Genomic DNA, 26,546 nt, shown 5'->3' on the forward strand with positions numbered 1-26,546 from the left:
TGTATATTGAAATATGCAGACACTGCTTCTAGTACTGCATTTGGTCCCTCGGTAGTGCAAAAGATACCCAAGTTTGACAGATCTCAGTACACTTTTCACGGCATTCTAGATTACCTTATGAGCCATAAATTTTTGGGCAACTGCAAGGGACATGGAGGTCTTTAATATGTCTTTGATTTGATGATAACGCCGCCTTGGTGAATTTTGGTGAGGTTGTTCTGATTACATTATTATTGACACCCAATTATTAAATACGCGCCAGTTTAAAAGTAACCATCTTTGAAACAGGAAATGTGTATGCATCATCATTATCCATTTGATAACGGTTATGCATACATGCGGGGCTCTCCAGCCATTCTGAAATGGGTCACCGGATCTGCAATAGAGCTATCACCTTCTAACTCCCGGACTGAAGCTTTTTGCAAAAATGTTATGCCAAAGCAGTTTTGCTGAAAACCTTTTTTTTTCATAATACCACTGCCGGACAGTGGGGGTTAGATGGATTGCACACACACAGGATGCATCGAAGCCAAACTACAACTTTTCAAGAGCATAAATCCAGAGAACTAGACAGCGGTTTGATCTATGGAACCAGGTTAATGCTTTATCTGGGAAACGAAGAATTGCCCCTCCAATACTCCGACTTCAGGGGAAGACAATCACCGATCCCTCGGAAATAGCAGAAGAGCTAGGGAAATATTTTGCAAACTTGGCCGCAATCGATGCCTACGATACAGACTTCAAACGTCGAATTAATCCTTCCAGAAACTCTATTCGGAACTTCGATGTTCCAAATGATATAAGTAATCTCTCCATTAATGAACCGTTTTCCTTTGTTGAATTTCAACATGCTTTGGGCAGCTGCAATGGCGATTCGGCTGGTCCAGATGGTATTGGGTACCCAATTATCAAAAGTCTCCCTATGGCCGGAAAGCTTAAGGTACTAGAACTTTTCAATCAGTTGTGGCTATCAGACTCCTATCCCGAAGAATGGAGAGAGAGTTTAGTTATCCCTATAGCGAAAACCAATCACTCCTCACAGGACCCAGCTTGTTTCCGTCCAATATCGCTCACATGCTGTCTTTCCAAACTAATGGAGAGAATGGTTAATCGCCGTCTAAGACATTTTCTGGAAGGTGGTAAACACCTGGACCGTCGCCAACACGCCTTTCGTGCCGGATTTGGAACAAATACTTATTTGGCTTCCCTCGGCCATGTGCTAAAAGATGCCCAGGAGAAAGGTTTCCACACTGAATTGATTTCACTAGATATTGCAAAAGCATTTAATAGGACATGGACTCCTGCCATACTCAAGCAACTCGTCGAATATGGGCTCGCAGGTCACATCATCAGCTTTGCAAAAAATTTTCTACTCGACCGATATTTCCGGGTATCGATTGGGGACACACAGTCACATCCTTTTGCTGAAGAAACAGGTGTGCCCCAAGGATCTGTTATAGCGGTGACACTGTTTCTCGTTGCTATGAATGGGATCTTCAAAAGAATTCCGAAAAGCGTTCATATATTGGTATATGCGGACGATGTTCTACTCGTTTTTTCGGGCCGCACGCAGCCCGCGACTAGAAGAAAGGCTCAAGCAGCAGTCAATGCAGTTGCTAAATGGGCCAACTCGGTTGGCTTCAGCCTATCAGCACACAAAAGTGTAAGATGTCACATCTGTTCATCTAGACATTGGGTCCGTGGTGCACCTATCACTATAGCAGGGCAGACTATTCCTGTGAAGAAAACAGTTCGTGTCCTTGGAGTACTGGTCGACAGTTCACTCAGCTTCCAGCAACATTTTAACACCGTAAAAGACAACTGTAAAAGTCGTCTCAACTTGATAAAAATTATCTCCAAACGTCATCGAAGTAATAACAGGGCCATCAGATTTCGGGTGGCCAAGGCAATCATAGATAGCCGCCTCCTGTATGGCCTAGAACTCACCTGTCTATCAAGTAATGCGCTCATTAAAACACTGGCACCAACGTACAACACCTGCGTTCGGATTATCTCCGGTCTGTTACCCTCTACACCTGCATGGTCGGCCTGTATTGAAGCTGGAATACCACCTTTTGAATATCGCATCGCCGCTGCAATCTGTAACAAGGCTGCAACCTATGCCGAAAAAATAACAACAAATCGAAGGCTCTTCCTCCTCGACGAGGGGAAAAGAGTTTTCCGTAACGCTGCCAACACGGAGCTCCCCCTAGTGGCAAAAGTTCACTGGCATGGAGCCAAAGATTGGCAAGTTCCAACCCTAAAAGTTGACAACTCGATCAAAAATCATTTTAGAGCGGGAGAAAACTCATCGAAACTTCATCAGACGGTCCTGGATCTCCTCAACACCAAATACCGTGACTATCAGCATAGATATACGGACGGATCCCTTTCCCGTTATGGAATCGGGATTGGAATTCACGACAGCGAATCGGACATGAGTCTTAGACTTCCAAATCAATGCTCGATTTTTTCTGCTGAGGCAGCTGCCATTGTGATAGCCGTTACCACACCTTCTACTAAACCACTTCTTATTCTGTCCGATTCCGCAAGTGTCCTAGCAGCTATACAGTCACAAGCACCTAAGCATGCATGGATCCAAGAGATTATTCGCCGTTCCCCTCCAGACACAGTTTTCATGTGGGTTCCTGGCCACTGTGGCATCGCCGGAAACAGCATTGCCGATAATCTAGCTGGTATAGGACACTCTGGATTACTTCACACCAATAAAACACCTCTACCCGATGTTAAAAAGTGGATCGAAAAAGTTATTCTCAACAAATGGCAGCTCGACTGGAACAGAAATGAGCTACTCTTCACAAGGAAAATCAAACTAAACATTGGTTCTTGGAAAGATTTGGAACAGTTACGTGACCAGCAAGTAATCTCGCGGCTACGTACAGGTCATACTAGAGTCTCGCACAACATGGGTGGTTCTCCGTTTCATAAAATTTGCACTGTTTGCAGCATCCCTTTTTCGGTGGAGCATTTCTTATGCGTTTGCCCACAGTATTCGTTCCTCAGAGACCAGTACAACATCAGCGGCAGTATCAGAAACACGCTTGGAAACGATTTAACTTCCATCGAAGCTCTCATCAGTTTTCTAAAAGACGCCGACCTGTATCGTCATATCTGAATCCTTTTGAATTACCTCACAAACGCGAAATGCCTTATGCATTGAATCAATACAGTTAGTGTATCTTACGAATATTGGATTACTTATACTACAGAAGAAACAAATTACCGATGTAAAATAATATTGTAAACCTCGACGAGAAAAAGCGGAATAGAGATGAACTAGCCTTCGGCTAAAAATCTCTTTAATAAAGAAAAAAAAAAAAAAAGCGGTTTGAGCTGAAAACTTGATCGATTGTTCACACGCTGGTGGTGACCGATCGATCAAGTTTTCAGCTTGAACGGCTGTTAAGTTCGTTAGATTTGTGCTCTTGAAAATTTGAGTTGTGGCTCAGATGTATCTTCACATTAAACCTAGTGTGATATGTTTGCTCACATTTAAAAATTAAGCTGATGTTCATTATGGTTTTCCCTTATACTTTACAAGCGAGCTAAAACACAATCATGTTGCTTGTGTTCTTTGGAATACTATACTGCCGTGAATCGCAAGTCAGTCCCATCTGCATTTTCGTCAAAATTGAGTTGAGTTCAATTTTCAACATCTTTTCCAATGTTCTTTCAGCTGCACTAATAAAATAAAATGATTTGTTCGGAAAAATTAGGAAAAAACAGCAAGTCAAATTGTCCCATAATGAAAAGTAACCGCATATCAGTCCCACTACAGACTTTCGCACCGTGGAACACCAAAATGCAACTTGTTTTGATTATCTTTATATTTTTCTCGGTAAGATATCATAATGATAAGCAAGTTGTGAAAGTTTCATTAAGATTGGAACATGTTCCAATCCTCTGGATTTTTTTGAATACTTGTATGGAAAACGAGTTTGAAAACTTCACAGCCCATTTTCTCAATGCCTACTTTTTACAGATGGGACTGACTTGCGATTCACGGCAGTATAACAAATGTAATTTTCATCCAATCATCATAAAAACCTGAATAAGAAGTTGTTCAATGTTGCAGAAAAATACCAAAATAATTTTAAAATTGATAGTGCAAGTCGTTTATTTCAGTTTTTTTTGCATTGGCATCACTATGGGCAACTATATAAATTTTAAAATTTTGGTGTGGTCAATAGACCCTCGAGGGGAGATTGTTGATTGGGTTAAAGCAACTTCATTTGCCGGTAAGGTGAAAGTCCCTGTTGTTCAAATGGATACAATGTATTCAAATGGGGACTGGTATTTTGTACCGATAAACAAAACGAATCATGTCATGAAATCAATTAAGTTTCCCTTTCACGATAAGTACGTAGTTGGACTGATCAACAACTGTTCTTTTAGGTATTCTAGGTTCGGCATAGAGCTATGTCATCTCGAGGGCGCATTCTACGAAGGCTGGCCGTGTTCGACTTTGACCACACCATCAGCGAGCACAACACAGACATTGTAGTGCGTGATCTATTAGATCAGAATCTGATCACTCCGGAGCTGAAGAGCATTGTGCGCTCATGTGGCTGGATCCCTTTTATGCAGCGTGTATTTCGGCTGTTGCATCAGAATGGTTTCACACCTTCGGATATCATATCGGCCATTCGCGGAATACCAGAAGTACCTGGAATAAAGTCATGTATCGCCGAAATGGCTGTGAATAATTTTCACATCATCATAATTAGCGATTCAAATTCGGAATTCATCAAAGCGTGGAACGAATTTAACGACATCGAGAAATACATTCATACCACCTTTACGAATCCGGCCAAATTCAATGACAATGGATTGTTGGAGGTGCATCCTTTTCACAATCAAACTGAGTGCAATATAAGCTCGAAAAACCTCTGCAAAGGGAAAATCCTAGACGACTTTCTGGAAAAACAGTTCAACGAAGCCGACACGGAGTATGAGAAAATTTTCTACATAGGTGATGGTAAAAATGACGTATGTCCAATGTTAAGACTGACCGAGAATGGATTTGCATGCCCAAGGGACGGGTACAGCTGTTACGACGAACTTAGCGCTACCATTGCCAAACGAACGGATCCTTATGAGGCAAAAATCCTGAGGTGGAGGAACGGGAGCCATCTGACGAATCTGATTTGGCGAGAGCTATGAATTGGAGCAGTTGCGGCGGTTGGTACCTTATTTTTACATACTGTATTGCGTTTAGGTTTTGAATTCATTTCTATGCTGTGCTGTATTTGATATTAAACAACTGTCTACAAACTATTTTAAAAATTGTGTTGTGGTGCGACCTTTATTGTGAAAGCCATTACTCCTAAAATTCTGCATTATATTGGAGTACCTTTCAGAACAACAAGAAAAGAAGGACAAATTTGTAAAATTTTCTAATAGTTGTGGATTGTGGTTTAGCGAACATTGTACACTATTTTGAAAAACTATAACCTTGAGTTAGTCATGCATAATCCAAGCATAACCTGGTCCACGGTTGAGAAGTGATGGGCTCAAAGTTTTATTCATTACATTCCTCAATGCCTTTCGTGTCTATGGATTATTTTTCGAAATTTGACAACTATTTTACCATGGTTTTTATAATGGTTAATCCTCTCTATCCCATGGCAGTTCCAGAGCTTCATTAACACAGCGTAACAAAATTACATTTTTGCGTATTTTCTTCTTCTTAGCATTATGTCCTCACTGGGACAAAACCTGCTTCTCAGCTTAGTGTTCTATATGCACTTCCTTCTTCTTCTTATTTTTGGTATTACGTCCCCACTGGGACAGAACCGGCTACTCAGCGTAGTGTTCTAAGAGCACTTCCACAGTTATTAGCTGAGAGCTTTCTTTGCCTAAATTGCCATTTTCGCATTCGTATATCGTGTAGTACGTACAATGATACTTTATGCCCAGGGAAGTCAAGAAAATTTCCTTTGCGAAAAGATCCTGGACCGACCGGAAATCGAACCCATAGCCGCGGACTCTAACCACTCGGCTGAGGCTGCCTTTTGCCTGTCTCAATGATTAAATTATGTGTCTCTAGTAGATTTGGGATTTCTGAATCTGATGCCGTTTTCAGAAATGTTCCAACACTTAACAATTTTAGACTACGGTTCGCCAAAGTTGTATAAAACTCTGGTTTCATTGATGGTTATATGAAATTTAAAGAATTGTTTATCAAACTTTTTAGTGATCTTATTCACCAAACATGCAAAATAGTATTTGAACATTCGTATAAGATAAAATTTGGTTTAAATTGCACAATAAAACGATACTGAGGACGCTATCTTTCTAAGTGAACAGGCTCCTGAGATAATTGCAAAACAAAAGTTTCATGCTAACAAACTCGCATCTTGTCATCTTTATTCACAGAAGAGAGGATCAATGAAGAGAAATCGATCATGCGACTTACGCCCTTATTCTAGCACACGCTTGATTTAGTGAACTTTGCTGGCCATCAGTAGGGTAACCAATATATTTTGTACCCCTATATATTTTGGACCCCCTTGGCCATTTTCCTGCAAATTTCCCGGTTTAAATCGAAAGACCAACTCAATTTGCATGCCATTTAGGAAGATAGGACTATTCCGCACTTGCATCAACCGTATATACAGAGAAAATGTATTTATTTTATCTGAAAATAATTTAATTTAATCGGTGCATAAAACAAAAACTTTTTTCAAATTTCTGGACAAAAAGCGTAGAATTTCTTCGGTTTTCCATTGTCGATCGATTGATTAGACTATGGGCAAGCATATTATCAAGTGTCATGGACTTTGTCGCCAAACGATGAAAAATTGCTGGGGGTCCAAAATATATACTTTGAGAGTCCAAAATGTAGTAGTGTGTCCAAAATAATGAAAAACAGTGCTTCACAATTCAATTATTTTCGACGGTTTTGGATCCTACATGACCGTTTGGGCATTTTTATCTCGTAGAGGAAGTTTTTCTCTACATTTTGACATGTTCTTTGACTTGGTTACGCTGTGCAATTAATTAATTGGGACACACAACTAAAACCACTTCCTTAGGGGGTCCAAAATACGACCGTTGCACCTACTTCGCAACCAAGGAAATCCGTAAGCACACCTGGCGACACCCAAATGGCGAACTTTACAACCAAATGGTCCATGTTCTGGTAGACGGCTGACATTTTTCCGATGTCATCGATGTTAGAACTTTCAGAGGTCCTAATATCGACTCAGACCATTATCTCGCAAATTCGAGCGCGGTTATCAACCGTTTCGAGCTCAAGAAATCGACAATCATTGCGTTTTAATATCGAACACCTGTCAGCAGATGGTGTAGCAGCGGACTTCCATCAAAAGCTCGACGAGCGGATTAGCGAAATCAACGAGAGCATCCACCTCAGCGATCTGTGGGAGTCAGTCCACGGAGCGGTGAACACAATAGCGCGAGCAGTTTGTATTGCTCAACGAGACCAAGCAACGGTTGGTTCGGCGAAGTGTGCCAGAGAATGACGAACGACAAGAACTTGGCTAGAAGCCGGATGCTGGTGTCTGGTACCCGTCAGAGCAGAGAGCGATACAAGGAAGCAAGGGCAGCCGAAAAACGAATCCATCGCAGAAAAAGGAGCATGAAGAGCCAGTAATTGCTCAGGCGCAAAAAGCTATGGAACGGTACGACATGCGACGGTTCTACAATTCTGTCAATGGTGTGCGCCGTATCCCGCTATGTACAACGACCGCGAAGGAAACTTGCTGACGGATAAAACAGTGGTGGCCGCCAGGGGGAAAGAAGTACTTCATTTTTGAACGGAGATACCGGAAGTGGAGCTGTGGAACCTCCAACGCTAGATGAGGTAAAGAAAGCTATCAATGGTCTGAAGAACAACAAGACTGCTAGGATGGACGAACTCCCGGCCGAACTTCTCAAAATCATGTCTGGAATTCTGTTCAACAGAATGAGACCGCATGAGGAATCCTTTGTCGGCGAATACCAAGCTGGTTTTCGAGAGAACCGATCAACGATGGATCCAATGGTTACCCTGCGTCAAATCCTCGATAAATTCCGGGAGTACAACTTGTAGACTCATCATCGGTTTGGAGATTTCAAAACAGTGTACGAGTCAGTGAAGACGAACGAGTTGTGGCAAATTATGTCCGGACATGGCTTTCCGGCGAAGCTGATTTGACTGATTCGTGCAACGCTTGATGGATCGAAATCATGTGTGCGAGTAGTGAACGAGATTTCATCATCGTTCGCAGCCTTAGATGGATTGAAGCAGGGTGACGCTCTTTCTAACTTGCTGTTTAACATAGGTGCTGTCAGGAGCGCCGGTTTGCAGAGAAGCGGTAACATTATCACACGTTCTCATATGCTCCTTGGCTGTGCGGACAATATCGACATCATCGGGATCGACCGTCGGGCAGAGAAAGAGGATCGGACTCACGATCAACACCACAAAAACGAAGTACATGATAGCTGGTGGTCAACATGGAACCGGAGAACATAAAGTGCTGCAAACAATCGAGTAAATTAGAAAACGGTATCTGGCGGCCCAGATAGCCGTAGCGGTAAACGCGCAGCTATTCAGCATGACCAAGCTAAGGGTCGTGGGTTCGAATCCCACCGGTCGAGGATCTTTTCGGGTTGGAAATTTTCTAGATTTTCCAGGGCATAGAGTATCTTCGTACCTGTCACACGATATACACATGCAAAAATGGTCATTGGCATAGTAAGCTCTCAGTTAATAACTGTGGCTGAGAAGCAGGCTCTGTCCCAGTGGGGACGTAACGCCAGAAAGAAGAAGAGAAGATCTGGCGGCGTCGCATGATTCACGAGTTCTACCAAGTGTATAAAGAGCGGCAGACTGCGTTGGACTGGTCACGTTGCCCGTATGGGGCCGTCCATAAATGACGTAGCATTTTTTCACTGATTTTTTACACCCCCCCTCCCCCCTCGTAGCATTTCGTCACAAATATTCAAACCCCCCCTTGGAAAATACGTAGCATTACAAGAACACCCCCCCCCCCCCCTCCTATCATTTTTTTATTTGTTTACCTTGCCAGTTGAGTTATAACAAAACATTTAAATTCACAAGTTCAATACAAAGTTTGATATTGATTACTGACTGAAACGTAAAGATAATCTAACGAATAATAGTTTGATATACAGTAGCGCTCAAAAGTAATTTGGACAACAGTATTACTATTAATTGTATTACTTTTGCTGTTGTAACCATGAAAAACAATTTTTCAGCTGAAAATGTAGAAACAAACAAAAATCTTTGATTGGATTGATAATGCTAACCGTAACGAGTACAATAGATTTCATAATATCTCGAAAACTTATTCATACAGACTCAAGTCAAAAAAGTATACAAACTTACTTTATCGATCCTACGTGTTAAGCAGGCGGAATTCTACACGTACCGCTCTGTACCAACTCAACTTTTCACTTTTAGAACGTTTAATTTCCGGATTTACAAAACGACGAAAGTAACATTTTCAACTTTCGCAACCTAACCACTACTTTCGCCGCCCCGCTGTATGGAGAGACAAAGTGACTTAACCACGCATCAAAACAAAACACTACTTGAGTCGATTTTACACTGGTAGAAAAACGTCGAAAGTAACTGAATGAAACGGCTTATCATTTTCTGATAATTATTTTTGTGGGAAATAATAGAAACTACCTAGTTTTTGAACGTGAGCTGAGTGTATGCAAAATTTGAGCGAAGTACACGGCAAAAAAATGTTAAAAAAATGATTCATTTTAAAACAGTTTTAGAAGATAGATTGTGATTTTTCCTAATTAATTTTCTCAAAACCGTATAAAAGTTACTTACGCCGATTTGAAAAAGTAATCGAGATATGTTGAAAAGAAATTTCGTTATATTAGCGGATAGTTTTTTAGATTATTCGTTGTTAGGAAATAGATTTCAATGAAAATGATAAACAATACATCTTAATTTGAAATGGATATTCGTCATTATTATCCAAATTCAAAACCATTTACCAATCAGTGACCAGATATAGAAAAGATTACGCTTATAATATATGGCATGTTTAGAAATTCTTGGCGATTATTGAACAAATTATTCATCTTTATTATTATTTCAGCAAAACTTCATTATCATTCCCCATACTGAAATAATCAATAATCAGACAACCTATATTGAAACAATAAAAAAAATCTTCAAATTACCGAGTAATTAAGCAAATGTAATGAAAGAAAGAGCAATTTCGATAACACTCGAATCTGTTGTTTAGGCTATTCCATCAAGTTGTATTCAGGCATTTCCATCAAGAGCATTGGTATATTAAATCAAATCCATGAATTGATTGAGTGAAGATCTCCTGCACTGAACCAAGTAATCATGTCCGATTTATCTGAAAACACATATAGTTTTTTTCCATAGAGCTTTTCACATAACGCTCATCAACTTATCACATAAACTTGTGAGATTTCGATTTAATTAGATTCATCTGATATAACACATACATTTCATGAAAATTGAAGATATGAATTATTGTATGTTGCCAATGAATGTTATGTTATATTCAGATGACAAACATCAATATTGTCAATGGTTTTTATATGATAGTATAATAAGTTTGTGATGATTTCATTTCAGTTTTTTAATAGAATCAACAATGTAATTAGATTGAAACACCATTTATTTAATTAATAATCAATTACATTGCATAGCCAATCACAATAATTGATAACTTAAAAAAATCACATCCCATGCTTCTGGTCGTGCTGAACTTTCTGTCCCTTTCGTTCTTGTTCCAAAGTTTTTGATGGTTCCTGTAAATTTAATTCCAAAATTTAATTACGTTCAATTTGTGTTTTGAATATTTTACTTACCCTTCTTTCACATATTCGTTAACTATTTCACAGTTCCAAATCATGACGCTTACAATTAAACTGATTTAAATCCATCACAATGAACAGAACCAAATTCGCCATCACGAAAGTACGAATCAAATACGAAAATAATAAGACTGAATTTTCACATCGGAAAATCACATAACATTTATCGTATGACATACATGACTTTATGTCATATACAATCCACAGTGTTGGTAAATGAATGGTATGAAATATCATAATGAGCTTTATGTGTTCTTTCAATGAATATCAATGGATACACATGAAATGAATCGGATTTCAATTATCGCAAGGGTATGTGAGGTTTTTAATATTTTCTATGATATTTCTTGGTTCAGTGTGCAACATTGAAAGCATAATTCACGGAATAAATATCTTGTTTTAATGTTATATTTAGGTTTTTTTTTAAGAAATAAAGGTATAACAGAAAATATGAATAAGGCTAAACCAAAGCTTTGAAAGTCATTAAAGCAATTAATTTATTTAAGTTTTAATTTGTTTATTTATAAATTCATGTATTTAGACATGAATACAATATAATGTTTACATAATTATAGCTTTAAAACATTTGTTTGATTACATTACATTATCAATCTAAAATTTCTTAGATTTTTTTCAATCTTATCATATGAATGTCTCGGAGCTGAATCATCATTCTATAACCCAACTTCTTAAGTTAAACAAAGAAAAAATAAGTTTGATAAAAAATAATTGTATCTCATTTTTTCAGTGCCTCTCGTTTTACTGAAGTGATTCAAAATGCTACGTCCACAAGGTAGGACCCCTCCCTCCCCCTCGTCACAAATTCGTGAAGCCCCCCCTCCCCCCTAAAAAGCTACGTCATTTATGGACGACCCCTATGCCGGAAGAACGACAAGCAAAGATAATATTCAACAGAGAACCCGGACGAGGCCACCGACTTTGTAGTAGACCGCACACACGATGGCTTTTTACAGATAAAGAGGACTTAAGGGCACTTAACGGCGACTGGAAGCGATTGGCCCAGAACCGAGCTCAAAGGAAAAAACTCATAAATTCGGCGCAGATTCGTCGTAGTCGTAGTTTCTGAGGTATCTTCAAACTGTTGGGATTGTACTGTCGCACCCGTAGGTATAACAGTACGGGCATCGGTAGTGTTTAGAGGTATGCTTTGTTATGCTTAGTGGTAAAGAATGAATTGTAGATACCTGAATGAAATAAAAGGAGCCAGTTGCTAGTTGGGTTATCAGTCAGTAGCTGTCTGCAGAGAATGGACTAGCTTGTTTTCTTTGTGGTTAGAATAAGCTACCCTAAAGTTGGAGTTGTTTTCATGGCTTCCAACAGAAACCAGAGTTTCATGCAAACTAGCGCCGCCTGATGATATAATTCCGTATCTGAATGATCACCGCATGTCGCATGTCACAATTTTGCCGAAGATGGTTCTATATTTTTCAGCAAACGGTAATGCTTTTCAACCCGCAACCAACGAGATTGTGAGACCACAACAACACACTCACAAAAGATGAACGGTAGGCGACCTCGTTGCATATACCCCCGTTGAAAAATCAAGGGAGTTGTACAAACTACAGAGTGCACGACTACTCGCGTTACAAATTTCGCCACATCCGGAAGGTTAAATTTAACCAGAGTATATACACAGAGTTGCGCGAAAGGACTTCTTCGAATGATTGTTCTTCTTCGTCTTTGAAAAAAACCGCTATCTGTTTTGCTGGTCTGCTCGATAGGTAAATTTGGTTTCACTCTGCGCGACTCTTCATTTATCGACTCTGGAGAAAAAAACGTGATCTATCGTGTCTATAGTGCTTGCATAAAAGTTGTCGAGAACTTGCATCCAAGCTGCTGGAGTATGGTAGAAGATGAATAGGTAATGTTGGAGGATGAATGGTATGGGAAATGAAGAAAAAGAAGAAGTCAAATATAATAAAAAGAAAAGAGAGAAAAGTTTTTTTCGAAGCTTTTTATCTTCAAATGCAATAACAACTTATATATTTTCAGTTCATAATATATTACAATAAGTTGCTTTAGCATCAATAAAATATCAACATATGGTTTGCTGTACACAATCTAACACGATAATCAGGCATTTACCTATATTACCTACTATTTTGTTTTCCGTTAGTGGAGTTATCAATAAATTGATTATACATCGATCGATAAGCACATAAATATACAAATCACACAAGTCTTTAAGTAGCTCAGTACAATATGGTTGCGTTCAATGTCGCAGTGCTCTTACATCCCACTATTGTACAGCGTGGATCCAATCGAGGGCACGTTTGATCCGACGAATGCGTGCACGAGCCAAAAAGCTGGAAATCAGCAAATACTCCGTGTAGGTTCGGCGACCCATGGTTTCATTATCCGGCTGGAGGCGACCCTCGCACAAAATTTTGGTCGTCAAGCTCAACAACCACTGCAGAATCTCGTTGCTGGAAGGAGTGAACCCGGTTTTCATCCAGGACGATGGAGACCACAGGAAAAGCTGCATGACGTTAGCCGCTACGTCCGGACCAAGTCGCTACGGAATGGAAGAAAATGAATGATAAATGTTGATTGAAATAATGTTATGGCGTTAGCATGTTGCTCACCTCATTTGGATTTCGGCGCAGCATATTCTCGACTAACTTCTGTACGACATGCGGCACGTTCTCATTCATGGGTGGAAGCTGATTATCCCTGTAGTTCACATTTTTCAAAGTGCTAGGATCGCTCTGCAACAAATATAGCGAGTCAAAATAGAAGAAGGCCATTTGGCATACAGATGTTAGCCATAACCATTTAAAACTGGACATATGGGATAATTACCACTTGGTATAATGGCCATTTCGCATAACTGTTATTCTATCATAGGCTCCTTATTTTAAATAGGCTGTTCTTCATGTCATGCCAAATAACCATTATGCCAAGGCTATTTATTCTATTATAATAAATGAAAACAGTTACTAATGTCTTGAGAACTAGTAATATATTACCTTTCCACCGTAAAATGGATTGTGGGAACCGAAAATCTCGTAGGCAATTGCTCCACAAGCCCAGAGATCCGACTTGGCATAGTTAAGCACCGAAAAGGTTCCGGGTTGCTTGTTGATGATTTCCGGTGCCATCAGAGCGGTATTGCCCCCTTTGTCGATTTCCCCGGATGAGTAAGGCACCTGCAGTCCGTAGGATTTATCAGCTATGCAGCAGCCAAAATCGGACAGCACCAAGTTTGGCGGCATATTCGGCCGTATCTCGATCAAGATGTTGTCACTTTTCAGGTCACGGTGAGCCACCCCGTATCGGTTCATGTGGGCGGCTGCTTCCAATAGTTGTGCAAACAACAAGATCCGCGTGCGAAGATCGAGAGACGACGTTTGGGACAAATAATCGTGCAGGCTACAATTGTATCGTTTCATCAGCAGGAATAGGCTCATGTTGCGCCCGTAGCCGTGGGGATTTATTCGAGGGGGTAGCGCCATCGGGTAGAGGGAAGAAGACATATGCAAGTCCGGAATTTGATCACAGAATACTCCGTACATTTCGACGACGTTCGGGTGCGGAGGAAGAAAAGCCGTTCGTTCGATGAGGCTGCAAAAGGACATAGGTAATATTAGATTTACCATTACCGTGAGGTTAAAAAAACTCAAATTTCAATCGATCAGAAAAAAATCATATATGATTATTTTCAAGTTTTTCAAGTTTTAGATAGTAGACCGTTTTATATACTTTGCATAAAAAATATGATTTGAACCATTTTGTAAATTTTAACCATAGTTACAGTTGTTGTTGTTAAACATACCTTTGTTCCAAATACCGTGCATCTGACCCCGACTGCCGGGTCACATTTTGAAACATCTCAATTGAACGAACGAAGCGCATCAAAAATAAAACTTTTGTGTCAAACAACGTATTGAGGTTTGCATGATTGATTCGGGAAGTAAAATATATATTTCACTTCACCATTTTGGAATTATAACTGAAACACGGTATTTGGAACACATAAGCAACCGTGCCCTAATACCGTGTGTTGACACCTGTCGATTACATTCTAACATTATTTTTGTTTGTTTGTGTGTGCAACTTTAGTTTAAATTTGTCATGGCTTTCTAAATACTACTTAATATGCTAACGTTTGTGACAATCACTTAGAAAAATAAATAATAAAATATGCTAGAAATCCACATAATTCCCAAATACACGGTATTAGGCAACACACGGAATTAGAGCATGTCATGGTATTTTTTTTTTTTTTTTTTTTCAAGGGGGAAATCTGCAAACAGATCCCCTGAGAAGATAACTCAGGGAATGCGGGGATGACGCACCAACGACGACCCGCTAAAACCAGCCTATGCACTGTGCATGATCAATTCAGTTAGAATTGCTCAAGTGGTGAACAGTGCATCGACATGACCCTTGGACTCAGACCCTCATCTCCCCGGAACCACCTTACGGTATTTCTTCGGGAAGGGACCAGTGCATATAGCACAACACGTGTAGCAGAAGTAGCCTAGGCAAACTGCTTCTCCTAGCCGACTTAAACAATGTTACAAGGGACCAGCCTCGGCAGGGCTAATTCTCTGCAGCCAACTCTTGGTCGGCGCGCCATAGATGCTGCAATTCTAACATAATGTGAGTGACAGCCGTAGTTACTGCATTCCAGCACTCGGCATCCGCACACATTCTCTCTATAATATTGTCGGGGGACGTGTCCCCTCCGCATGTAGTGAGCATGCGACCTCTCACAACAATGAAACGGGGGCAATCGAACACGACATGCTCCGCTGTTTCCTCTACACCAGCACAATTGGGGCACGCAGGAGATTCTGAGTGCCCGAACCTATGCAGGTACTGTCTATAGCAACCATGTCCTGACAGAAACTGCGTCAGGTGGAAGTTCACTTCCCCATGGCTTCTACCGTACCAATCTGACACATTTGGTATTAGTCGATGGGTCCATCTACCCTTAGTGGAGTTATCCCATTCCTGCTGCCAGCTTCTGAGCGTTTCCTCTTTACACGTGTCGCGGACTCCTCTGGTACCCCTTTGGTTGAAGCATTGAACATCTTCCTTGATGATGAGCCCGATGGGCGTCATCCCGGCTATGATGCACACGGCCTCTTTAGATACCGTCCGGTATGCACTTGCTACTCTTAAGCACATTATCCTGTACGTGCTTTCCAACCGCTTTAGGTTTCTGTTCGTTCTAAGCGCTTTTGACCAGATTGGTCCTCCATACCTTAGTATGGATAGCGCCACGCTTGCCAGCAGCTTGCGTTTGCTGGCAATTACAGCAGAGCTGTTAGACATCATCCTCGAAAGCGCCGCTATAGCCGTAGATGCCCTCTTACAGGCATATTCAACGTGGCTAGCGAAGCTCAGCTTGTCATCGATCATTACCCCAAGATGCCTAAGGGATCGCTTGGACTCTATGGTGCAATCACCTACCGAGATAAGCGCCCGGACTTGCGGTTGTTGACCACCACCACCTCAGTCTTGTGACGGGCCAGTCCTAGTTTCCTAGACTTCATCCATTCCTCAACCAGGGAAATAGAGTGCGCTGCTGTCAACTCTACTTCCTCCATCGATTCACCATAGACCACTAGGGTGATATCGTCGGCGAAGCCAACAATCTTAACACCCGTCGGAAGGGGCAGCCTAAGTACGTCATCGTACATCGCATTCCATAACAGCGGGCCCAGGATTGAACCTTGAGGTACTCCCGCGGTAATTCGAACGCTTTTCTGCCCCTCCTCTGTGTCATACAGTAGAATCCTACCATCAAAATAGCTTTCTAGAAGCTTACACAACTGCACCGGTACCTTGAGGCGGTGAAGCGCGTGTGCTATTGCTTCCCAGCTTGCGCTGTTGAACGCATTCTTCACATCCAGAGTGACAACCGCGCAGTAACGGATGCCGCTCCTTTTATGCTCGATTGCCACCTCAGCTGTTTGAACGACCGACTGGATGGCGTCCAGAGTAGATTTACCTTTTCTGAATCCAAACTGGTTGTTGGACAGGCCGTCCGCACTCTCCGTATACGGTACTAGTCTGTTGAGAATCAACCTCTCCAATAACTTGCCCGTCGTATCTAGTAGACAGATAGGTCTATACGCCGACGGGTCACCTGGTGGTTTCCCCGCCTTTGGTAGTAGCACCAATTTCTGTCGCTTCCATACATCCGGGAAGATTCCTTGATCAATGCAGCGTTGCATCGTGGTTCTGAACATGTCCGGATCCGTGTTCACTGCCGCTTTTAAGGCAACATTCGGGATACCATCGGGTCCCGGTGCCTTGTTTGACGCGAATGATTTCACGACTTCTGACAGCTCTTCGTTCGTCACTCTCGCCACTTCTTCTCCTTCATCTGCCGCATACGGCGCTGGGGGCCATGGGCTTATGGGATGGTGCGGGAAGAGTACATCGATTATCGATCGCAGCAACTCGGGCGATTTCTCTTGGGGCGCTATGGCTCCTTTGGTCTTAGCCATTACCACTCTGTAGGCGTCACCCCATGGACTAGAATTGGCACTCTCGCATAGACTTTCAAAGCATGCCCGTTTTCGACTCTTGATTTCCTTTTTGAGAGCCAACTTTGCCTCTCTGAATGCTGCACCGCGTTCCTCTCTTTGTGCTTCTGTGCGTGCGCGTTGCATTCTTCGTCTAGCCCGAAGGCAGATTGCTCGAAGATTTGCAATTGATTCGCACCACCAATACACTGGCGGCCTGTTCTCTCTAGGAGGGGCTTTTCTCGGCATGGAAGCATCACACGCTCGTGATATCATAGCAACTAGCTCTTCACCGTTTAGGTCCAGAGTGTTTCGTTCGCGCCTCAGGGCTTCAGTGAATACTTCGCCGTCGAAGCGCGCTGTTTTCCATCCTCGGGCTTGGGTCGAGTTACATCGCGCTGCCTTCTGCCCGCCTGGTATTATACTATAGCGAATCGATTGATGATCGCTATGAGTATAACCGTCATCAACGCGCCAGTTCATGGTACCTAAAAGGTTAGGACTACAAAACGTCACGTCGATGATCGATTCTGCACCATTTCTGCGGAAGGTACTCACTGTACCCACATTTGCCAGCTCTACATATAATGCGGCCAGGGATTCCAACAATAGATTGGTGCAGCGGCTACCCCACTCCACTGCCATGCATTAAAGTCGCCAGCTATCACTACTGGCTGCCGATTAGCTAGTTCGGCCATCATCCTGTCAACCATGTGGGAAAATTCCTCAATCGACCACCTTGGGAGCGCGTAACAACTGCAATAGAACACGCCGTTGATTTTTGCTATCGCAAAACCGTCATTTGAGCTAGAGACTACTTCTTGGATTGGGTATCGTCCTGTCGTCCCTATAGCTGCTAGCTGTTGAAACCTATCCGCCACCCAGTTCCCGTTGTTGGCTGGTATGCGGTATGGGTCCGATAATAACACCACGTCAGTCTTGGTTTCCGAGACTGACTGCCAAAGCAGCAGCTGGGCTGCATCACAGTGGTTTAAATTTAACTGTGTTACTTCCGTTTTGGCTGCTTTGATACTCCGCTTGGGCCCGGACATTTGGGTCCGCCCGTTAAGTGTCCGTTGTCTGCTCTGTCGACACATATTAGGCACTTAGCGATTTGCTTACAATCGCTTGCCCTATGGCCTTCAGCGCCGCATTTTCTGCACATCTTACTTCTGTCGGGACCATTGCAATTCCACGACTTATGGCCCTTCCCGAAACATTTGAAGCAATCTTCAGGAGGCTGTTGTATGCTCAGCCGGCAAACCGACCAGCCTACCTTGAGTATGCCCAAGTTCTTCGCTTTGTTGGCCTCTGCGACCGGCAGCCTGATCGCCGCCACCTGGGTGCCCTGCGGGCCCTTTCTAAGGTGGATGGCCTTACTGGCTACGTCGATGTCACACTGCTCTTTGAGGGCAGCCGAGACCTCCGCTGCATCGGTGACCTCATCCAGATTTTTACACTGGAGAGTCGCTTCAGCAGTAAGGGATCTTACATCAACCTCGTCACCAAGTACTTCTTGTGCCAGTTGTTTATAGACTGCACCCTTTTCCTTGGCGTCCTTCTTTAAGACTAGGATCATTTCACCAATCCTAGTTCGCCTTATGCTTCGCACGTCTGCGCCCAATGGCGATAGCTTCTCTGTGCTTCGCATCGCCTTCAGAATCTCGGCGTATTTTGCTTCCTCCGTTTTGATAACGAGGGCTTCGCCTAAATTCCTACGTTTCGCTGTTTTCGGTTTAGCGATCTCCTTGGGCTCCGTTTTCGGTTTCCTCTGTTTTTTCTTATTTCCAACTCGTATCCACGGGTTGCTGTTGCCTTGCGCCCGTGGTTCCTGTGGATGCACTGCCTGGTTCCGGTTAACCCGTGGCTCCTTTTTCTTGGCTTTCTTGGCCTTAGGATTGGTGTTGGCCTCTCCTTTGTTGCCATGTCCTCTTGATCGCGGGGCTTGGCTCGTGCCAGCTTTTCCGCTTTGGAGGACGGCCGCGTAGGTCACTTTTCCCTTAGCAACCATACGTCTTTTCGCCACGTATTCATCCCCGGAAGCTTCCCTCTTCCGCATCGCGTATCGAATAATATCATCAGATATATTCGCGTTGCCTGTGAAGGAAAACACTTCGGTCTGACACGACCTAGTGTCTTTTTGGCCTTCTACCTTGCCCAGTTGTTCCTTGGCTTTCTCGTAGTCCTGCTTTGCAGCTAGGACTGATTGTCGAAATTTCAGTAGACTTGTTTTCAAGTCTTTGCTGATATTTGTTTTGCTTTTAACATATTCGATGATGACATCAAGTTGCTCAGCAGCTACCTGCATTTTAGGGAGGTACTCCCTATTGCGATCCATGGCCTCGATTAGTCCAGGGCCATCGGTCACCACACATGTTGCACTGGAGCGGCCAGTGCCTGCCGTCGTCACAGTATCTAGGCTTTTGCCCACACTGTTTTCAATAAAGTTGGTCGCCTCCTTCCTTGGCGGGAACCTTAGCCGGTTACTGATAGGTCCAGAAGCCTCTCCTTCACATTCCGCTAGTTGTTTGTTTTGGTTGATCATCTCTTATGGGTCCCCCTAAGAGCCGCTATCCATCTCCGCTGGAATAGTCGCCTTTATAATCCCATGGTTATCTATGCAAGCAGGGAGGCCATGCTAGGGTTGACATAGGCCTTTATGGGGTACTATGTTCAGAGCCGGATCGGCGCAGGTCAGGTAATGGCATCTGAGCCTACTCCCGCCCAGTTGGAACAACCAGGCGACGGATTTGGAACGTACTCTAAGGCCTGCCACGGTTTTACGGGACGGGGGCAGCCTGCGCCATTAACCCACTCGCCGTTTCGGGCCAGTGTCACCCGACCCTACTAAGGGAGTAGAATGTCGCCGCTGTCAGCCTCAAAGCATATTATCCAGTACATATACCGTTACTTGTCCTTTGTCGTGCGCTGCCAGTATACATAATTGGGGCCGTACTGGCGTTGGTCCCAATGTGCTCGAAGCACTCCTACTCGTAATTCCATGCCTTGTCCGTTTGTATCGCGACCAGTATGCCATAATCAGGATCTCACTGGTATCAATCCTGATGTGCCGGTTGGCACTCCTGTTAGTTTGGGCTAGGGTACTTTAAGCGGCACCGGTCGCTGTGACAGAGTTGCATTCGGATTTTTGTGGTTTTTATGAAGGTTCATCAGAGCCCACTGCGAACTTCACCACATCCTGGGCAACTCCCCAACTCGCAGAGGTCCTGGGGGGGGGGGGTCCGTTAAGCCCCTGGACTGTCGTCCCTGCTGCCCCAACAAAAAAAAAAAAATGCATAATGCGAAGCCATAAGGGTGAAAAATTTAAACTAATTTACAACATCCTTATAATCCCACCCTTATTTAGCCTCAGGTTTGAGACTGAAGAAGGGAAGCCGATTGTCTCGGAGAAACACAAGGTCACCTGCACCATTGCTCCGGGTAGCACAGGAAGGGCACAATACTGTAGAGGGCGCCCTGGTACTCCACAGGCTCCGTTTGCGGTTAGGTTTTTTTTAGACCCCCCTAACCATTCGTTCTTAGGCACGGTAAGCTTAAAGCGGCATGAATTAGGGGTCACCTGTGAGATGGACTTATACCACCGGAACAGGCAGTCCGTAGTGTTAATTCTTAGCCAATTGAAACAACCGCTACCGACACTACACGGCTATCTAGGCTGTTCGGGAAAAGGAAGTTAACATTGATGATTAACTCCTGACGTGCCCAAACAGCCCCAAAGCATGTCACGGTATGCATAGTGCAGAGAGTTCAATCAATCCTATAAATGCCACATGATTAATAGATGGGCCAATATTGAAAATGCATCCAGTTCGTTTATGATCAATCCTTTAACAACTAAGCTAAGAGAACACAATCCAACCGATTGATAGGCAACGAGAACTCAACATGACGGGACAATTATTGATTGAGCAAAAAGATTAGTATAGTGTAGTGTCGAGAGATGTGTAGATTGGGCTGTAGAATGGTAAGTCGACAAACTTGAAAGAGCTTTCAATATAGCTCTGGGGCTCACATGTACCTACCTCGATGACAAAGACCAGCAGCTAAGGGTTGTGTACTTAGTGATTGAATGTTGAGATGCGTCCTGAGTGTCTGTTAACCAGGAGGCGCAGCCAGAGGCGACTCGTAACCTCACTTTTTACCTGTTCTACGTATCTAAAAATGCCTTTTTCGACAAATTATTATTATTATTATTTGTCTTTATTAGGGAGATTTTCTTTTTTTTTCGACAAATTGAGATCATAAAGCAAATAGTAAATGACTGGAATTTTCCTTTCTAGCAAATCTTCACTTGATAGATGCAAATTGGTTGCATAAAGTCAAGAATTTCTATTCATGGAACAGGTAGATTTCAGGTTAGGGAATCGCCACTGGGCGCAGCACAAACAAAGAGTGGTTGAGTGTCAAATTTCAAATACAAGGGTGTCAACGCGAGTCTCTTAGTGTTAACCCTCTAATACCCAAATTTTCTAAATCGAATTTCGATCTAAATATTATGTTTAGTTATCTAAAATCGTTCTAAACGCGTTTTGGGTATTGATTTATTTTTATTCACAAATCTATGAATTTTGGTTTTTGATTTTTATAATTTTTATTTTTGAACATCCCTATCCTTTTTATTTTTTTCTTGAAGCCTCTTCTAATTACTGATTTTTGGCAATAATAAAAATTCAAGTTTTTACGGTACTTTTAAAAATATTAAATTTTTAATATTTTTCTGGAAATATTTTTATTTTCCGTGTAAATAACGGAAAAACAGATTTAAAATTAGTTTAATACCACGAAGTTGTTCTTCTGTGATAGGTTGATAATAGAAAAATATAAAAGGTACATTTTTTTATATTACACGTTAAATGAACCCCATGCATTTGTCGGTTATATAAGAATGCAATTTTTCAAACAATTTTCAAAAATACAAAAAAGTTTTAAAAGTCATAAAAAACTTTTCTTATATGCGTGTTATGAGTCAAGGTGTAAGCCAAAAATAAAATTATTTTGATTTCCGACCTACGAAAAAATACACAAAATTCCAAAGTGTACCCCGTCTAAAGGCGGGGTTGGGTAATAGAGGGTTAAATGAGACGTTAAACAGATCTGACACGTTGGCGCTCTGGCGAGAAATTAGTGTTGGCGTATGCCCAATAAGTTATCCGTAACAATATTACTGCAAAAAACAGTAGAAAATACGACCTGGAACAATCCACAAAGACCCACGCGACGAAATGAGGATTACGATTGAAAACTTGGAACTGTAAGTCACTTGGTTTTGCAGGTTAAACTATGACGAACAACATCTCCGTAAGTTTGATATCGTAGCGCTGCAGGAACTTTGTAGAACTTAACAGAAGATGTGGAAATGTGGGCATCGAGGGGCTGCTTTCTACCAAAGCCAAATAAGCTGGGCAAGATGCGGCAATGCGTTATTGGATCGCAGCCAACCAAGGAGGTGTAGGATGAAGATAAGCCGTCTCTTCAGCATGGATCATTGAATGTAGTTTTTGTCAGTGCTCACTGCATCAAAACAAAGGCGCCACTGTATATGGGATTTAACATTGTGACAGCATTGCTGTTCTGTCAAACACACAAGGCTACGGTGGCGCTGTCTATGTTTCCATAGCGGCCGTTTTGGTTATTTTGATGATCCATTATCAACGTACGCTGGTCATACCGTACCACACGTATGGTTCACCCTACGAAGAGCCAGAAACGTTTTACGCGCAGCTAAAGCAGATATATGAAGGATGCTCGCCGCGCCCCGTGAAAATTGTTGTTAGTAACATGAACGCCCAGGTAGGACTAGAGGAGATGTACAGTAGCCTGGGACACGGTTATATAAAAAATTTAGATTCTCGCTCCAGTCCACTTTTTGGATTGCATTTAGGTCCCATAACAACTGTGCAAAATTTCAGCTCGATCGGAGAAACTATATTTTAGCGCCAGCCGTTCAAAGTTTATATGGGATTTACTATGGGAAAACTTACTTTTGCAAAGAAAAATCGCCAGAGGCCGCCCATTGACCTCTATAAAAATTCTGAACACAAATCTCGATAGGCATTTCTACGATGAACAACATTGTGGAAGACCGCAAAGCAATCCGATGCTTGTGAAAAAGTTATTAAGCATACACTATTCAGAAATTTTGCTCGATTTTGTTATTATTGTTATTCCTTTACGTGTTAATCAACGTCGCGTTGCCAATAGGTTTTCATTGAATAACTTTTTTCACAAGTGTCGGATTGTTTCGCGGTCTTCGGCAATATTCTTCATCGTAAAAATACCTATCGAGGTATGTGTTCAGAATTTTTATAGAGATCAAGGGCGACCTCTGGCGATTTTTCTTTGCAAAAGTAAGTTTTCCCATAGTAAATCCCATACAAACTTTGAACGGCTGGCGCTAAAATATAGTTTCTCCGATCGAGCTGAAATTTTGCACAGTTGTTATGGGACCTAAAAGCAATCCAAAAAGTGGACTGGAGCGAGAATCTAAATTTTGTCCCACACTAATGTACAGTCCGATGATCGGGCGGAACAGCCTGTACGCCGTATCGAACGGTCAACGTTGCGTCAATTTTGTTGCCTCTCGTGGTATGGTAGTCCAAAGCACCTTCTCCCCCGCAAATATATCCATAAGGCCACCTGGAGATCAAACCGAAAACCAAATCAACCACGTTCTGTTGTTGTTGTTTGAAAGGGACTTCCCTTCACCCCACGTTCTAATCGACGGAAAATTCTTCTCCGACATCACCCATGTTCACACATACCGCATGTATGAATGCGCTCAAAACTTTCGACGGTGACCAACTCGCGTCGAAGCCGAGCACCGACATCGAGCGGCAACAGGACTCAAAAGTAGCCCAAGGTTACGCATAGCCGCATATGATCTGCCATCATAGGTAAACCCCAAACAGCAGCACTAGGTTCAGCGGCCCCGAATCAGAGAAACGACGGGTACGACGGCGTATGCGAGCAGTTGAAGAATGAGAAGAATGCAGCACAAGCGAGAAGTTCTCAGCCTGATTCAATAACCGAGGTACGATTTTCACAAGATCCAGCCAATTTATTTGCTTCATGGATGAGATGGATATTGTCGCCAGAACTGGAATGGTGGCAGACCTGTACACCCGCCTGAAACGCGAAGCGACAAAAGTCGGTTTAGTGACGAATGCGTCAAAAACAAATTACATGCTGATAGGAGAAACCGAGCGCGACAAAGCCCGCATATCAAGCAGTGTTACGATAGACGGGGATACTTTCGAGGTGGTTGAAGAGTTCGTCTACCTCGGATCCTTGTTAACGATTGATAACAACATCAGTCGTGAAATACGGAGACGCATCATCAGTGAATGTCGCGCCTACTAAGGACTCAAGAAGACTCCACTATCTCAGGCAAGTACAATGATGACGAGTGCTTTCACTTCATCATCTTCGCCGTATCCTGACTTGACGTTGTAAGAAGTACCCCATGGCTTAGCTGAAGATATCTCTCTTGGCACTCCTACTGCGACCAATGCTGATTCGTCATCTTTTGACATGCGTAGTAACAACGAGCATCGTTTTCAACACCCGGGACGCACAATCCTTAGCACTACGGGAGCTCCTTTGTCCCCCTCTACAGTCGTGACCATGCAGCCAGCGCTCGACAGCCATCCCGGTCCTGTAGTAGGGTATGGTGAAGGGGTCTCCCAACCTGTGCAGTCAGGTAAGTACACAGAATGTGCTGACAGTATACTACCTGACGATCTCATACCTTCCAGTCTGCGCATCTACTACCAAAACGTCCGTGGCTTGCGTACAAAAATCGAGTCCTTCTTCCTTGCTGTTACCGAGCTGGATTATGATGTGCTTGTTTTAACCGAAACCTGGCTAGACCACCGTATATTGTCAGCTCAGCTATTTGGGAGTCACTACTCCGTGTTCAGGACAGATCGCAGCGCTCTAAACAGCAATAAATCGAGAGGTGGCGGAATCTTGATAGCTGTTTCTTCGCAATTCAATTGCTGTTCGGACCCTACACCTGTCAATGATCAGCTTGAACAACTTTGGGTTAGGATCCTGTTGCCTGACAGAAATGTGAGCATTGGGGTATTTTACCTACCACCTGACATGAAGAACGATGCGCATGTTATTCGCTGTCATATTGAGTCAATCGCAGCCGTTCACAACAACCTCTCAGAAAACGACTTATTTCTTCAGTTTGGTGATTATAATCAGTCAGACATCTACTGGGCTGCTGAAGCGGACAATCGTCTCTCTATTGATCTAGATCGCTTTCGTATGTGCCCAGCGAGTTCTGCACTTTTGGACGGGTTTTGCTTCCACGGACTCTCTCAGGTCAACACATTGACGAACACGACAAACCGTACCCTCGATCTCGTCCTCGTCTGTGATACTGTGTTACCTAATTTCACACTTCTTGTAGCGGCCGAAGCACTCACGACACTTGATGACCATCATCCTGCAATTGAGCTGATAGTCATGTGCCCGTTGCCAGTTACATACGAGATGTCACACGACTACACTGGATTTAACTTTCAAAAAGTTAATTTTGAGTCATTAAATGCCGCATTAATGTCTGTTGACTGGAACCATCTGGATTTGATCCCTGATATTAATGAAGCTGTCGATTTCTTCACGAATTCTGTGCTCCAAGCAATCACGAATAATGTTCCACCGCGTCGCCCGCCCAGCAAGCCACTTTAGTCTCACAGTCAATTACGTCTGCTTAGGCGCCGACGTTCTGCTGCCCTTCGGTGCTATTGCAATAATCGATCGCAACAGACAAAATTGGCATTCAATGAAGCAAGTCGTTAGTACAGGAATTGTAATGCTTTACTGTATGCTCGCTATAAACGAAGAACGGAACAGAACCTTCGTACGAACCCAAAACAAAAACAAACACCCCTGGACCAGACGGGATTCCGCCAGCGCTACTAAAAAGATGCTCAGCGTTGCTTATACCTTTGATGAAGCTGTTCAATCGTTCACTTGGATGCCGAGTATTCCCACGAAGTTGGAAAATGTCGTTCCTATTTACAATTCATAAAAAAGGTGACAAACGCAGGGCTGGTAGCAAAAAGTGATATCGAAAAAAGTTATTTTAGTGACCAGATTTGAGAAATAAGTGACTAAAAAGTGACTTCCAATTCTCGAAAA

At 42.7% G+C, this 26,546-nt stretch overlaps 2 protein-coding genes across 5 annotated transcripts in view; one reads left to right on the plus strand and one right to left on the minus strand.

The window, feature by feature from the left end:
• LOC5575050 (pyridoxal phosphate phosphatase PHOSPHO2) overlaps window positions 1–12,103 on the plus strand; it is a 28,980-nt gene extending 16,877 nt beyond the window's left edge. For 3 of the 4 annotated variants that reach the window (XM_021851730.1, XM_001655439.2, XM_021851729.1), the window contains exon 2: window positions 4,417–5,307. In XM_021851730.1, coding sequence (XP_021707422.1) covers window positions 4,441–5,184 — 744 coding nt within the window. In that variant the 5' untranslated portion in view covers window positions 4,417–4,440 and the 3' untranslated portion in view covers window positions 5,185–5,307. Of the gene's footprint in view, window positions 1–4,416; window positions 5,308–11,617 lie in introns of those variants that run through there. The other variant, XM_001655437.2, reaches the window with a different exon arrangement.
• A 753-nt stretch (window positions 12,104–12,856) lies between these two features.
• The window catches only part of LOC5575049, a 36,675-nt gene continuing 22,985 nt past the window's right edge, over window positions 12,857–26,546 (minus strand). The window contains exons 6-8 of the mRNA XM_021849096.1: window positions 13,860–14,454; window positions 13,476–13,598; window positions 12,857–13,405 (exon numbers count right to left, since the gene is read on the minus strand). Of these exons, the coding sequence (XP_021704788.1) occupies window positions 13,130–13,405; window positions 13,476–13,598; window positions 13,860–14,454 (994 nt within the window). The 3' untranslated portion in view covers window positions 12,857–13,129. The remainder of the gene's footprint in view (window positions 13,406–13,475; window positions 13,599–13,859; window positions 14,455–26,546) is intronic.

This window comes from Aedes aegypti, chromosome 3, assembly GCF_002204515.2.
Source record: "Aedes aegypti strain LVP_AGWG chromosome 3, AaegL5.0 Primary Assembly, whole genome shotgun sequence".
In the NCBI taxonomy this organism is placed as follows: Eukaryota; Metazoa; Arthropoda; class Insecta; order Diptera; family Culicidae; genus Aedes; species Aedes aegypti.